A 15,378-nucleotide genomic window follows, 5' to 3' on the forward strand; every position below is an offset into this window, starting at 1 on the left:
ATTAACTGTCATCTACAGGGGACGCGGGTGGCACTGTGGGTTAAACCACAGAGCCTAGGACTTGCCGATCAGAAGGTCGGCGGTTCGAATCCCCGCAACGGGGTGAGCTCCCGTTGCTAGGTCCCTGCTCCTGCCAACCTAGCAGTTTGAAAGTATGTCAAACTGCAAGTAGATAAATAGGTACCACTCCGTCGGGAAGGTAAACGGCGTTTCCATGTGCTGCTCTGGTTTGCCAGAAGCGGCTTAGTCATGCTGGCCACATGACCTGGAAGCTGTACACCGGCTCCCTTGGCCAATAAAGCGAGATGAGCGCCACAACCCCAGAGTCGGCCACGACTGGACCTAATGGTCAGGGTTCCCTTTACCTTTACCGTTAATACCTATCCACAATAACTACTAAGCAAACTGAACTCTGAGTAGGTTCCAAGGGACCAAGACTCACTGGTTATTTGCATGCCAGTTTCTATAAACTCAAGAATAGCTCTGGATGAGGACTAGGGAAGTGGGAGGGTGGGGAATACAGGATGGTTTTTTTGTGTTACTCTCTTCAGTTTTTACTTTTGTAAAGCTATAAAATCCAATTAATATTTTTAAAGAGTTGCTCTGGTGATACAAGGCTGGGGGAACCTGTGGCCCTCCAGGTGTGGTGGGACCTGGATCCACCAACCAGAAGGGCCTATGATCAGGCTCCCCAGCCCTGTATTACAAAGGAAATATACATCAGGGTGGCGGGGGAGGTTTATCTTTCATTACTGCTTTGCTTCAGAGAAGATTATAGAAGCAGCTTTTGCCTAATGAACATGGGCTACTGGCGATCCTGCTGGTCACTCCCTTTTCTGTAGCCACTTACGCCCAAAGCGCCTAGGAAATCCTCAAGCCCCCTGCATTTTACAAAGCAAGCATAGCCCCCCCACCCCACTCCACCTGGACATTCACCATATGAACCATGGCCGTACTAACACCTGAAATCCAATGATCAGCCAAGTATTTGACCCCAAATGGCTTTTTATTTTTACCACAAAGGCACTAAAAGGAACAAAAAAACACTCTTGGAAACACTCTCTATTCATGCCTACAAAGAAACTAGATGGCCAAACTCTTGAGACAAACGAACACTGTGTGGAAGGAATTCAGTGAGCCATCTCTCTCATTGCCCTGGGGTCAGCGCCATCACATTTCGAAATGTCAGGTTGATTCTCGGAGCCAGGAGCTTCTTGCGACTGGGCAGGCTGTGGTACCAGTAACGGTTGGTGGGGAAGTTCATCATCAACAAGCTCCCATGCTCCAGCTGCAACTTGACAGCCTCAATGTAGCGCGAGGGGTTTTTGCCTCGGGAATCCTTGTGCCGGAAGACAAAGTCCCTGCAGGCTCCAAAGGACACGGATGCGATGGGGCTGCGAGGGGCCAGCTCTCGCTCATCATCTCTGTGCTCCCCCATGTGATCGTGACCGTCCTTATACCTGGCAGGGAGGGGAGATGAGTGAAGCAGTTAGGTAGTTTTAGACTATGGACTCAAATGCGCTTGCAGAGTGGAGGTCTATACTCTTTAGATAGTGATGTGCATGATTTCACTTACTTCAGAATGCAGTAAGCCAGCCCTGCTGCTGTGTTTGGGGTGCTGGTCTCCTGCTCCTTCTGTTCAGGGGGCAGCAACTAGACTTCTGCCCTGAAGGTCCTGCCCCAATGGTTCCACAGGGGAAGATCCATGACATCTCTCCTCCTTTCCGACTTAATCTGTACTATACCATATGGATTTCCTACAGGCATCTTTTTGGCCACTGCAAGAACAGGATGGTGGACTAGACTGGCCATTGGCCGCCAAATATTTCGGAAGAGAAAACTAATTACTTAAATGCACCAGTAACAGTGATGGAATTACAACAGTTAATTAACCAGATAAAAACAGGTAAATCGCCGGGTCAGACGGTCTATCAGCAAAGTACTATAAAAACTATAAGAGCTTTTGGCACAGCCTTTGAAAGATGTAATGAATAAGATTTTGAATACAGGGAAAGTATCAGATTCTTGGAAAGAGGCATATATTACATTAATTCCAAAACAAGATACAGATTTACTATCAGTAAAAAATTATACGCAGGTATCTCTGCTAAATAATGGTTATAAACTATTTGCCAATAATGGCAAATCATATGAAGATGCTGTTAAAAGATTTAATTCATCAAGATCAAGCTGGCTTTCTTCCTGGCCGCCAGATGAATGAAAAGCAAGCGGCTTTAATGTCTGTAGATGCAGAGAAGGCCTTTGATAATGTGTCATGGATTTTTATGGAAAAAAACTATAGAAATGATGAACTTTGGAGAGTCATTCCTTTGGAGAATTGACGCGACTTATTCAGATCAACAGGCTATATTGATAGTGAACAATGTGATAACGGAAAAATATAACAAAAGGGACAAGAAGGGGATGTTTCCAGTCACCATTATTATTTATATCAATTCTAGAAACCCTGGTGTGATAGAATAAAAGGTATAACAGTAGGGTGCAGAGCTTATAAATTGAAAGCATTTGTGGATGACCTTGTGATAACAGTAGAAGACCTGATGGTAAGTATATCAAGGGTCTTAGAGATAATTCCTGAATTTGGTCAGGGAGCAGCTTTCAAGTTGAATAAAAATAAAATGAAAGTATTGGTAAAAAATGTGACCGTTCAATAAAAAAGAGACTTACATCGAACAACAGAATTGACAATAGAAAAAAAGTGAAATATTTAGAGGTATGGTTGACAACTATATAGCCACTTGGAAAGAAAAAAAGAAAAACCGAAAGGTATGGGGGAAGGATGAGCTTATCACTATGGGGAAGAATATCAGTAATAAAAATGAATGTATTGCCAAGAATGCTATTTTTATTTCAATCAGTACCCGTTATCAGTAGAGCAGGACACTTGAAGCAGTGGCAAAAAGTTACTTCTAAATTTATCTGGCAGGGAAAGAAGCCAAGGATTAAATATAAATTGTTAACTGATGCAAAGGATAGAGGCGGTTTTTCCAGACTTGAGGTTATATTATGAAGCGTCCTGTCTCTGCTGGCTTCGGGAGTGGATAATGTTAAAAAATGCAGGCATTCTAGATTTAGAAGGTCATGACAACAGATCTGGGTGGCATTCATATCTCTGGTATGATAAGACAAAAGTGCATAAAGGTTTCCTAAACCATTTGGTAAGAAAATCAATTTATGTAGTATGGGAGAAATATAAATATTTATTAGACCAAAAAACACCTTGGTGGCTTTCCCTGCTAGAGGTGAAATCTGTGAAAAAATTAAATGCAAAAAATGAATGGGCAACGTATAAAGAAAGAGCTGTTAACAAAAGAAGAACAATTGAAAATGAGAAGTTTGAGGATATAAGACTTATTAACTGACTGGTTACAGTATCACCAATTAAATGATGCATTTAGAATGGATAAAATAAATGGTTTTAGAATATATTAAGAATTTTTAAGGTTTGAAAAAGACTTGTTGGAAAATAAAGCGAAAATACTTTCTAAAATGTATACTGTTACATCTGTATTGATACAATGGGCAAGGGATATTGGATATAATATACAATTGTCGTCATGGGAAAAATTAAGGAGGGAAGACTTAAAATGTACAGCATGCTGTACGTTGAAGGAAAACTCTATGAAAATGATGTACCGTTGGTATTAAACTCCTACTAAATTAACAAAAATGTATAGAACTACTACAAATATTTGTTGGAAGCGTAAAGAGAAAGAAGGCACCTTCTACTATATATGGTGGATGTGTAAGATAGCAAAAGCATTGGAAAATAATTTATAATGAGTTGAAAAAAATGTTTAAAATAACATTTGTGAAAAAACTAGAAGGTTTTTTTAAAGGAATTTTAGGTACAAAAATACCAAGGGAGCAGAAAAGATTGTTGTCAGGCTCTGGGGGCTTGGCTCCCCCCCCCCCCCACTTTGGCTGCGGATAAGCAGGACAAAGTGACAAGAGTCCCTTACCATTTAAAGGGTCTTTAATGATCACAGGAAAATAACGAAGCATCCATTCCCGAGATAAAGGTGCTCCCAATTAAGCTTCCCTCCCCGGCATCTCACAGCCATTGAGCCTTCTGCATACCAACCTTATCAGCTCTCCTTGCCCTTGGAGATAAAGGCTAGACACTCTGCAGCAAAGGGGAGTCTGTTCTCTCTCTCTCTCTCTCTCTCTCTCTCTCTCTCTCTCCTTCTCCTAGCTGTTCCCCACTCAGCTCTGCCCAGCTGTTATTTTCCGATGTAACATGAACAATGGTATAAATTGAATATTAAAGATAAATAGAGAACTTTATCAAAACAAAACAAATTCCTTCCAGTAGCACCTTAAAGACCAACTAAGTCAGTTCTTGGTATGAGCTTTCGTGTGCATGCACACTTCTTCAGATACACACAGTGTATCTGAAGAAGTGTGTATCTGAAGAAGTGTGCATGCACACGAAAGCTCATACCAAGAACTGACTTAGTTGGTCTTTAAGGTGCTACTGGAAGGAATTTGTTTTGTTTTGACTATGGCAGACCAACACGGCTACCTATCTGTAACTGGAACTAGAGAACTTTATAGGATGCAGGTGGGAAAAGATTAATAATGGAACCCATGGAAGGGTGGCAGGGAGTCCAAGGACTCAGAGAATCCTATTTTTTATGATTATGACTGATATTTGAATGTAAGTGTTAAATGCAAAAATGAATGTCCTTTTCTTCCCATAAACTATCGTGTAACTCTGCTGGCAGTGTCTGGTGGGAATTGTAGTCCAAAAACATCTGGAGAGCAGCAGTTGGCAAACGTAGTCAAGGGCAGCTCCTGTAGAAATGCAGTAGGATGTCAGACTTCCGGGTTGGCGCCAGCGCCGAATGGCGGACTCCCTCCGAGCTCCGGAGGGAGTCTGCTCGGCAGGGGCTGGGTCCTACCGCACCGGCGATGCGGGGACCCTTAAAAACCACGGCCAGAGGAGGCCGTGGACATGGAGACTCGGCTGGCACCGTTAGCGCCCTCCCGACTCGTGAAGGAGCCTTTTTAAAGGCTCCGGATCGGGTGCCGGGGAGAAGCGTGGTGCTTGAGTTCTCTGCTATCCCTGCCGAGCGCAGCCGCATGCCATCCGGCGGAGAGCGCTGACTTCTTCTATTGAAAATTTGGATCTAAAAGAAGAACCCGTGAGTAATTGGAATATGGACTAAAAAAAGGGGACAAATTTTTAAAATTTGGAGCGAACGGGGGAGGTGGAAAAAAGGAAGTCAGCCCCCCCCGAAATTGTAGAAGAGCCAAAACAAAGGAATGGATAACTAAGATCGAGAGTAACCTTATTTCACCGAATTAGCAACTTCGCGAGGGAAACTTATAAGATTGAGCCGGAGGAGAAAAGTGGAATTTGTATTAAAAAGCAACACCCCCCCCCCCCCCGGAATCCCTGGAGCGATTCGTGAAAATGCCTGGAGAAGAGTAACGGAGGTTTTGACAGGTTTTGACAGCTGTCAAGGAGCTGTCAAAACGGAAGAATGTAACAGAGACTTGGTTATGGACTTTGCCGGTTACATTTGATATAAGTTGGGTATAAATTGTTTCAAATTGTTCAAATAAGGATAAACAAGCTATTTGGACTGGTGGATGGGCTTTGGAAGGGAACTTTGTTACGGGAATCCACCTAGAGGAGCTGAGGGATATTGCATGTGTTTTTGACAGGAAACTTGTGCAGTTGAATAGAACTTTTAATCTCCTGGGAAACTGCAGAAATGGAACACTATTTTGTCTACAGAGGTCTACACACTATAGGAAACAATGGAACTATCTGTTGGAAAATGAAAGGATCATGATGTAATGTTTTGCTCCTGAACAACAAGCCTCTGCAGGGATATTAGAAACTTTTGGAGAAAGAACATTTCTGTGGGAGAACAGAGAAACAAAAAGGAGGAGAATGGCCGACAAGAACAAGGAAATAACAAGAACTGGACAGAAATGGGAAAGGGGATATTTGGGATATCCAGATTTGACAAGCTTATGGATTTAAAATTGGAGTTTCTACTCCTGGATATAAAAATCTGGATAGAAGAAATGGACCCTCTTCTCGTTAGACTTCTTTTAGGATTGGACATTCGTAATTTAATGATTGGACATTCGCAATTAATAAGACTGGCAAAGAATCAGAGGGATGTGGGTTTAACGCAATGTGGGAACTCCAGGAAGATATTAGAGATGGAGGGTTAGGAGGAACGTAGCAGGGAAAAAGGGGAGGGAAAGTTGGAATCCAAAGGTTGTAAAATTATTATTTAATTCTATGTTTTTGTTTTTTTTTTGTATTATGTTTGAAAGGGGGAAACTCGTGGAAGGGAATAGATCGATCTTAGGGGGATGGGAATTACGCTAAACTGGGTAATGGAGGATGATTGCAATTTGGGGATAAGAATTTGTTGAACCTAATTGTTTATTTGGAAGATTTGGAATACATGAGGGGGTGGGGAGGGGAAGTCCTAGTTATTGGAAAAAGTTTATAAATTGGATTTAATTTGTTTTAATTTGGAAAACCTTAATAAAAATTATTTTAAAAAAAAAAGAAATGCAGTAGGATGTCAAGCTCCTCCTGCACTGCCCTCTGTATGTCACAACAGCAATCACAAGTCAGTGTAAGGGACTGGGCATGGAGAACTGGTTCCCTGGTGCTCAATGCCATACTAACCACCACCACCTGCCCAACGTTACCTGTTAATGAGAACAAAATTGAAGGTGTCCCCAGTGGTTAGCTGGATTTGGTCTCTTATGTGATCCAGAACTGGAATCCATGGCTTGGGTGAGAAAGTGACACCTGAGTATGTGTACGTCAAGCCAGCATCCCCGTAGGTCACTTGCTTCCTTGGGATGTTGTGCCACTTTCCAAATATGTGGAGTTTAGTGAACTCTCCTGCTTTGAAAAAAAGATGACAAACTCAAGATGGGCTTTCATAACCAGATGCAGGGAAGAAATGCCACCAAGTAAAAATTTCCCCTGAGAGCAGTGGTGGGGAACTTCTGGTGGCCCCCCGATTCAATTCATGGGGCCCTCTGGACACTGCGGTTGATCTCTGCTTCCTACATCACCACCCCTCTAGAAATTGCTTTTCCTTCCATGCCGTGTGTGTTTGTGTGGAAAGGAGAAAGGGAGAGCAGGAGAGACAGATGTAGAGGAGAAAACCTCTTGCCGCGAGTTAGGGAGAGGCCAGAGGGAGAGAAGGGTGTGGGGAGAGAAGAATGTTTCACACAGAGACATGTAACTCTGCAAATTTAACCTGATACGTTCTGCATGCAAAGCAGGTACTCTACAACTGAGCTATGGCCCTTCCCCATTAAACAACCCTCTTCACTGCAGCCCCCTGCCCATTCAGTGAGAAACTGCTTCTCAGCCTGGCTATTATTATCATTACTGCCCCTGAAGACGGTTTGGAAGCTTCAGCTGGTGCAGAATTTGACAGTCAGGTTGCTCACTGGTTTGAGCGTTCACACTGATCCTGGTCTGATTGCACTGGCTGCCAGTTAGTTTCCGGGTCCAATTCAAAGTGCTGGTTTTGACCTATAAAGCCTTAAACAGCTCAGGACCACAATAGCTACGTAATGGCTGTTTGTGGAATGCTCTCCCCAGGAAGGTTTGCTTGGTGCCTTCATTATTTATTTTTAGGCACCAGGCAAAAACATTCCACTTCAGCCAGGCTAATTAAGATTCTACAGCCTTTTAAACGTGTTGTTGGAGGGGGGGTTATTGTTTCGTTTTTGACTTTTTATTTTGTGCTTTTATCTTGTATCTTTATCTTGTGAACTGCCCATAGATCTTCAGGTGAAGGGTGGTATATAAGTTTAATAAATAATAATAGCCATAAAAATGAGGAAATCTATTTATAGTATGCTCCAGAAAGCCCTGCCGCGCACAGAGAATTCATGAAAGATTCAAAGATCAGATCTGTTTACCTTCAAAATATTCCACTTCCTTTTCAAGCTCCTGGAAGATCCTGTCAGCCTCTGCTTTGTTGAAAAGGATCCTATAATCACAGTTTAGCCCTTCTGCCCGGATGTGTTTCCATGAAGCACCAACCAAGGGAGTCTTGCTTTGGTGGGATGCATCCAGCTTGGGCCTCTTCTTGCTTCTTCCACTGCCTTCCGCACCAGAGTCAGCCTCCTCCCGCTCTGGCCCAGGGGACTTCCTCTTGTTCTTTGCTGCTGTGGTCTTAAGAGGCCCCCGGACAATGAATTTCTCCATCGCCAGTTGCTATGCACCTCAACTGAGGCTGTAGGAGGGCAACCCTGTGATTGACCAGAACCAGATTAGATATGCCTGGAGTGGGGCGCTCCTGGCTGTGGAGTGCTCTTTTTACTAATATACTTGCAGCAGCTGGAAACTATAATTTGTCTGCAAATTATACCCAAGGGATGGGGAGCCTTTGGCCTGCTGGATGGTGCTGTATTCCAATTCCATCAATCCTAGCTTGCATGACCAAAATGGAACCTCCAAGTTCAGAAGCAATGTACCCCTGTATACCAGGTGCCGGGGATACATTGTAGGGGAAGGCTGCTCTTTCATGCCTTAGGGTTAAAATGCCATGCTATGGCTGCACTCCAGTGCACGTCTTACCTCCCTGCAATGCCCAGGATATTCTCCAAGGCGCCTCCTGGAACCGAGGCCAGGGAGCCTCACTGCCTGAATCCTGTTTCAGGTCCCACCTTCGTCTCCTTTCCAGTCACTCCTTGCAGCTCCTCCCTTCCTGCAAAAGGTACTAACCGAGAGCCCTGCCTGCTAGAAAGAAAAATGGTAGTGTTGTTATTTCAGAACAAGACAAAGTCTGTTCGCTCCATCCCGAGGGCTTCCCAAGCACCGTAAAAGCTTCTCATGAATGTAAAATCAAAATTGCAAAACATAACCTCGGAGCAGCACAGGCGCAGTTTCCAATATTACTTTTGACCACACTTTGTTTGTAAGGTTGATTGTGCTTTGATGGTGATCTGCGGCGGCGGAGACACGGCTCTCTCTTCCTACGCGCACGCTCATCACGCAAGTCGGCGGCCCTAGCGCGCAAGGGGAGGCCTGCACGCCCCTCTTGCAAGGAGGACGATCCTTCTCGCTGTTTCCCCCCGCCTCCCGAGAACAGGCGCTGCGCATGCGCACAAGGAGCAAGCGGGCGGGCCCCAGACGCTCCTCGGCTGCGCATGCGCGCTCGCTTGGGCGCCAATTTTCAAGCGTACCTGAAGCGGGAGCGGGCGGCGGCGGCTCTTGCCGTGAGGGGCAGAAGAGCTGAGCCAGCGGCTGCTGCGCCTGCTGCCTTTCCCTCGGCGCCCTTCTTTCCGAGCTGCAGCGCCGGAGCCCGTCTGCGAGCGGAGCCACCATGATCGGCCAGAAGACGCTGCTTTCGTTCTTCTCGGCAGCGCAGGCCAAGAAGCGGAGCCGCTCCCCGGAGCCAGTCGGGACCGCTGAGGTACAAAGGGAGCCAGGCGAGAGGGGACGGGGAGCTCGCTCGCCCGAGGGCCTCGCTTCCAGCGGGGGAGAAAAAGGCGCCTTCCTGAGGTACCGGCCAATGGGAAGCGCTTTAGCCGCCCTCAAGCCAATGGGAAGCGTCCGGGGGTGGGACTAAGTCCGACTCGGTGCTCTTAACCAAGAAGAGCTAGGGCTACCTTAGCAACAGAGATCAACTGAAGGCAGGGGCTTTCAAGCAGAACTGCGATAGGGCGAGCGGGCTGCAGGGCTCCGGACCGGCGGCCAATTAGGAAGCTGTTTTGATGGCCCGTAACCAATGAGAAAGGAGGGGGCGCTATCTCGCAAGTGATAGGCCGATACACGGCGCTTTTGGTGTCGCGGGCCAATTGGGCGCGCAAGTCGCCCGTGTTTTGGTTTCTCATGGCGGCGGCGAGGGCGGGCCCTGGTCTGGCCTCGCTCCGCTGCTGCCTGGCTCCTGCTGCCGCTTGGCCGCCCCTCACGCGCTTCTTCCGCCCGCAGGCCGGCTCTCCGAAGAGGTCGAAGGCTGGCGCTCCGTCCCCGCCTCTCAGCCCGGAGCAGCTGGAGCGGATCCGCCGGAACAAAGAGGCGGCCTTGCAGAGACTCGCTTCCCGCCTCAGCAGCCTCGCTCCTCCGGAGGTCGCGCCGGACTGGAGGCTCGCTCTCGCCGCGGAGTTCGCCAAGCCCTACTTCGCCCAGGTGGGCCAGAGGCGGAGAGGAAGGCGGGGGGGGGGCTGCCATGGGCAGGGCAAGGGGGAACTGCCGCCCCGTCTGGTGCGCGGCGGCGCCCCAGGAGGGGTCTCAGCCCATCTCCCCTACCTGACGTCCTTTGAACTGGAGAGAAGGGCGATTGCAACGCACCTGATGCGAGCAAAGGATGTGCTCCCGCACGGAGCTGCAGTCCGGGCCACTTTAATGGATCCCCCCCCCTTAATTTATTATATCGAAAACAGACCTGCTGTTGCTGTGCTGTGTTAAATGGACTGTACCAAAATCTGCACACTTGCCTGCCTTGGTGCCTATCTCTTTCCTCCTTTACAGACATGCATTTCTTCCCTTTCTGTTTCCCTTTATGCCGCGTCAATAGCTTATTCAGTACTTGGTAGCAGACTTCTATGCTTGTTACTCGCGCAAGTGTGCCGCTGGGCTCAATAGGGCTTCCTAGTAAGTGTGTGTAGGGTTATTTATATATTTATGATTAAAGTTTTCCTTGGCTTAAACACCTTGTCTCTTTTTTCAAGTTGTGCTGTACAGTCTTTTCTACAGATCAGTTACATTGTTGAGTACAGTATAAGGTTTGGGAGAGGAGGGGTGGTGGTGAAATTGTGTGTGTAGGGTTCTAGTCCTGCAACCTGGTCTTTTGTATGTTTGCATGGAAGTGGTTCCTTTTGTATGTTTGCATGGAAGTGGTTCCTTCATGGAGCTAGCACTCATGGAAATTTACATAGGATGTGGTCTTACTCTCCTTGTGTATACTGTATTTACATAATAATTAAGTGGTTATTCCTGTCTACCTTGCGGGCCCAAAGTGGCATTAACAGTTTCTCCAAAACCATTATTGATCAGCCTTTATATACAAGAGAGATGCAAAAATATTTAGATTTCATCTACCCTGTCTGAAGAAGCTCCTGGTGGCTAGAAGTATTTTGTTAATTATTGAGCATGTATCTTGCTGCAACTGACGTTGGAGTCCATAGATGTTAGGCAAGAAGCTGTGGCTAAAAATTGGAGAGGGGCTCCAGGGTCATCACTTGTCCTGAAATGGGAGGCTCCACCTTGCAATGTTCCCCTCACTTTCAAGCATGTTTCTCAAGTTTCTGTATCTCTTGAAAGTTCATCACAACTTTTCTGAAAACTCAGCCGCCTGGCTTATATCATGGGATCCAATTTCAAGTCTGCGTGAAGCAAACTCTTCACATCTTTAAAAACAAGTGGCTGGCTGGCCTCTCTTTAAAGCCTTGGGCATTAATGGGATGTATTGACAGAAGAAAGCTTTATGCGTTAACTGAATTGAAATTTTAAAATGACTGCTTGAAACACAATATTGTGTGTGACGCCTAGGTGCTTGTGTGCAATCAAACAGCTACCTACTTAACCTGCTGGCCCTCCTTAACCAGGATTTGAAACTCTGCTTCTGTTTCCCAAAACAGCTAACGGACTTTGTTGCTGCAGAGCGCAAACGCTACACAGTGTATCCAGCTGTGCATCAAGTCTTCACCTGGACTCAGATGTGCAGTATCCGTGATGTGAGTAAACCTGGTACAATCAGCCCTACATTTATTCTACCTTTTCCTTCAGGAGTCACTAAGTTGTCAGTGATATCTTCTCTTTTTTCCGCCTCTAGATAAGCGTTGCACTTTGTGTCTGCATTGTTTTGAAAACCATGGGCTAGTAACAATAATGTTTGGTGCTGCTAGTTGCATTTTGGCCTCAGAATGTTTTGCATACACTACTGTATCTAAGTTGTCCTGACTGTAAAGGGAGGCCACTATTAGTTAATCCAATTGGATAAATGCTAGGTGAAGCTGAAAGGGGTGGAATGGAATGGAATGGTGGGGCTTCCTTAAAACTACCCATGTTCTGAGATTTGAACATGGAGCTTTTAATCAAGCACGCTACATAATAATAATTTATAATCATTTATTATTTGTACCCCATCTGACTGGGTTGCTCATGAACTGTGGTGTTTATATAGTTGTTCCATTGGTCTCCTCTGGAACACACGAGAGAAAGAGCAAGGTATAACCAGCCACATAACGGTGTCCTACCAAAGGGACGTATTAAACTGGGCAGAGATGAATGACAGTAGGAGTGATTGTATTGAACAAATTTCCACTTTTGTAACGTTGTTCAGGTAAAAGCTGTCATCTTGGGCCAAGACCCATATCATGGACCCAACCAAGCACACGGACTCTGTTTCAGCGTCCAGAGACCAGTTCCACCTCCACCCAGGTAAGATTAGGCTTTAAACTTTGTAGTCCTATTAGGACCAGATATGCAATGCTGCCTTTCCATTAGTCTTTCATTTTCATAGTTATCACTAATATGTTGTTATGTAATAAATGAAATCCCTATGATACAAATGCATGAGAGGAAGTCTGTCAAAACCTTTCTTATTTTTGATCATAGCCTAGAGAACATCTACAAAGAACTGGCTGAAGACATAGAAGGCTTTTCTCATCCTGGCCATGGAGACTTGACCGGGTGGGCTAAACAAGGTGAAGCAGGATCAAAGTTTGTTGGGCGCTTTTCCCCCTGTGGTGGGCTTCCCCCAGCTGCTATCATGTGTGTTTGTTTCACCTTCTGGATACAGATTGCTTCTTTCCAGCAGCCAATGGTAGTACTTGCAGCAGTGGATGGAGAATTCCTTTCAGCACGCCCCAGATTTTAGCAAGGAAACAGCCCCTGAACATCCAACACAATCCCAGCCTCCTGCTGCTTCAGAGAGGCTAGATCTTGCTGAAAAGAGCAAGCTTAGCTCAAATACAGTGGTACTCTGGTTGCGAATGGGATCCGTTCCGGAGCCCCGTTCACAACATGAGCAGAACGCAACCCGCTTCTGCGCATGCGCGTGACGTCATTTTGCACATCTGCGTATGCACGAGCGGCAAAACCCAGAAGTAACCCTTTCCGGTATTCCCGGGTCGCCGCAGGACGCAACCTGAAAAAACGTATCATAAAGCAAACATAACACGAGGTATGACTGTACAGTACAGACTTTACAGAACAGTGGATAGTTTTGCTGCTACATGCAGCTCCCTTACAGAACAGCTGCTTATTATAAGTTTATACAGCCATTAGCATTAAATTAAACACACAAGCTACAATAAAATGCCCTCAAATACGCTGGGAGGTGGGGGTTGACCTCTTCTGGTGTTGCAGAATTTGGCTGGGATAAACATACTGAATAAACATATTTTGTGTGCAGAGTATTGATCATTTGCCCTTCCTAGCAGCAAAAGCAGCATATTTTTATTTAATGTTTTCTGCATGCTTGCTCACCCTTTCCTGTTTCATTTTCAACCTAGGAGTACTGCTACTCAATGCTGTTCTTACAGTCCGAGCACACCAAGCCAACTCCCACAAAGAGAAGGGCTGGGAGCAGTTCACAGACGCAGTGGTCTCCTGGCTAAACAGCAACTTGGATGGTGTGGTCTTCATGCTTTGGGGGGCTTATGCTCAGAGGAAAGGCAGCTCTATTGACAGGGTAAGTGCACCGTTGCTTTTCCATTCCTCTGGAAGTGACACTAGTCTGGACAGTGGGGAAAGGCTGGGAGCTGGTCTGTGTGGTATGCAGCATGGAATCTAATCCTGAGCTTGGATTACGGCCTCATGCAGCACCCATTAGAGTACATTGTTTTAAAAGGGTATTCTGGGACTGCAGAACTGGGATTATTAGAGGATGGGCTCAGGTTTGGTCAGTGTTTCTGTTAAATGATATTGGTCCATGGGACAGCAGTACAAAACCTAAGATTCTGCAAATGTGGTGGCAGTTCAGTGGGGCGGGATGACTACAAGGTATTAACATCTCTGATTTCTTGCAGAAACGGCACCACGTCCTACAGACAGCTCACCCTTCACCCCTGTCAGTGCACAGGGGTTTCTTTGGCTGTAAGCATTTCTCTAAAACAAATGAATTGCTGAAAAAGTCTGGGAAGAAGCCCATTGATTGGAGCACCCTGTGACACAGAATTTGAAACCAACTGTGTTTGATTCTTAGAGTACAGTCACTACTTGGGAATAATTCTTTGGATTTGTTTTAATTGAATGTGCCAGATCAAAGAGTCTACTCCAAATCTCTTATTTTGGAGTAGCTTAGAATTTAATGGAATTAATCCTGAAAATGTGTTTTTCACATACTTGGTGCATCTTGGGACAAAAATAGATTGGCTGAGATGTTAGCCTTTTTATGTTCACTCTGGCTAGTGCCAAGGAAGGCATTCCATTCTGTTATTAGCTATTGTAAAATGGGCTTGTTGGTTTTTACTCCCCATCTTGTACATCTCATGTTGAGGGAAATGAAGGCACCTTTTCATATATATTTTTACACCAAAGAATTTCATTTTTCATTTTTGGCCCACTCAGTGAAGTATCCATTTAGCAAACTGTTTATGATGTACAAATCAATGTCTTATTTAGTCTTCTAAGCTTGTCCTTTTATCAGTTGTCAATTAAAGGTTGCATCAGTTGCTGTGAACTGTGACCCTGTTTTCACATAGTTTTCTGTGGTCTGCAGGAATTAGATCAGCTGTGGCAAAGTCAAAGGATTCCAGTTGCTTTTTTCTCATTGGGATAAGGAAAGGATGGAGCCAAATGTTGGAAAGCATTGCCTGACCTATAGGAGAAGTGGGGTTCCCAGTGCTAATGATGGTTGTGTTAGGGAAAACATCACACATGAAAATCTTACTCAGCCACAGTTGGCAGCTAAACTTCTGTTGCAGGTATTGGGCTTGTAGGAGCCATCATTATCAACTTCTGTAAATTATAAGAAAGTCTGGCATACCCTTTTTATGTGCAAATTGCATAATAAGATATTCTGTTCTGGTATGTTTTAAATACCAAATTATGACTTGTACTTGTGGTTTTTTTTACTCTTTGTACCACTAGGTGACAACAATGCAACTATTTTTTTTTACAGTCACTGTATATTTGTTATAAAAATAAACATATTTGTTATTTGCTGTTTGTTGGCTCCCCCCACTGCTTCTTTTGCATATGTGTTATTAAATTTATTACCCACATTTCACCAGCAGTTCCCAGGGTGGGTTGCAACAATTTAAAATTGGGAATTAAAAACGGTTAAAATGTATTGCATATGCAAGAATAAGGTGGATCCTGAAAACACAGATTTCAGGCGCCAAAGGCCAGGGTAACGCAATGCACTTTAAGCACTCGCCAAAAACTTTATAGTGAGGCAG

At 45.1% G+C, this 15,378-nt stretch overlaps 2 protein-coding genes across 4 annotated transcripts; one reads left to right on the forward strand and one right to left on the reverse strand.

The window, feature by feature from the left end:
* Positions 1 to 987: 987 nt before the first annotated feature.
* ALKBH2 (alkB homolog 2, alpha-ketoglutarate dependent dioxygenase) lies at positions 988 to 8,392 on the reverse strand. Of its 2 annotated transcripts, none has more exons than XM_081836564.1 (3): positions 7,945 to 8,392; positions 6,709 to 6,910; positions 988 to 1,460 (listed from the first exon to the last, which is right to left on the reverse strand). In XM_081836564.1, the coding sequence occupies exons 1-3, from the start codon at positions 8,231 to 8,233 to the stop codon at positions 1,148 to 1,150; spliced, it is 804 nt and encodes a 267-aa protein (XP_081692690.1). In that variant the 5' UTR covers positions 8,234 to 8,392; the 3' UTR covers positions 988 to 1,147. The 2 variants fall into 2 exon arrangements, with proteins under 2 accessions (XP_081692690.1, XP_081692691.1); XM_081836565.1 differs by having other exon boundaries at positions 6,709 to 6,907; positions 7,945 to 8,387.
* An 821-nt stretch (positions 8,393 to 9,213) lies between these two features.
* UNG (uracil DNA glycosylase) lies at positions 9,214 to 15,145 on the forward strand. Of its 2 annotated transcripts, XM_081836563.1 has the most exons (7): positions 9,214 to 9,443; positions 9,962 to 10,159; positions 11,611 to 11,706; positions 12,315 to 12,412; positions 12,590 to 12,678; positions 13,489 to 13,667; positions 14,005 to 15,145. In XM_081836563.1, exons 1-7 carry the CDS (start codon positions 9,354 to 9,356, stop codon positions 14,143 to 14,145), a joined length of 891 nt encoding a protein of 296 aa, XP_081692689.1. In that variant the 5' UTR covers positions 9,214 to 9,353; the 3' UTR covers positions 14,146 to 15,145. The 2 variants fall into 2 exon arrangements, with proteins under 2 accessions (XP_081692689.1, XP_081692688.1); XM_081836562.1 differs by lacking the exon at positions 9,214 to 9,443 and having other exon boundaries at positions 9,848 to 10,159.
* The last annotated feature ends 233 nt before the right edge of the window (positions 15,146 to 15,378 follow it).

Source organism: Podarcis erhardii, assembly GCF_964252035.2.
Source record: "Podarcis erhardii genome assembly, chromosome: 13".
NCBI lineage: Eukaryota > Metazoa > Chordata > Lepidosauria > Squamata > Lacertidae > Podarcis > Podarcis erhardii.

Coding starts and splice junctions, on each gene's coding strand:
- ALKBH2 (XM_081836564.1), bottom strand. CDS start 8,233: ATGGAGAAATTCATTGTCCGGGGGCCTCTTAAGACCACAGCAGCAAAG. Junction 6,911..7,944: donor GGAAGTGGAATATTTTGAAG/GTAAACAGATCT, acceptor TTTTTTTCAAAG/CAGGAGAGTTCACTAAACTC. Junction 1,461..6,708: donor AATTTTGTTCTCATTAACAG/GTAACGTTGGGC, acceptor CCTCCCTGCCAG/GTATAAGGACGGTCACGATC.
- UNG (XM_081836562.1), top strand. CDS start 9,863: ATGGCGGCGGCGAGGGCGGGCCCTGGTCTGGCCTCGCTCCGCTGCTGC. Junction 10,160..11,610: donor CCAAGCCCTACTTCGCCCAG/GTGGGCCAGAGG, acceptor TTCCCAAAACAG/CTAACGGACTTTGTTGCTGC. Junction 12,679..13,488: donor GACCGGGTGGGCTAAACAAG/GTGAAGCAGGAT, acceptor TTTTCAACCTAG/GAGTACTGCTACTCAATGCT.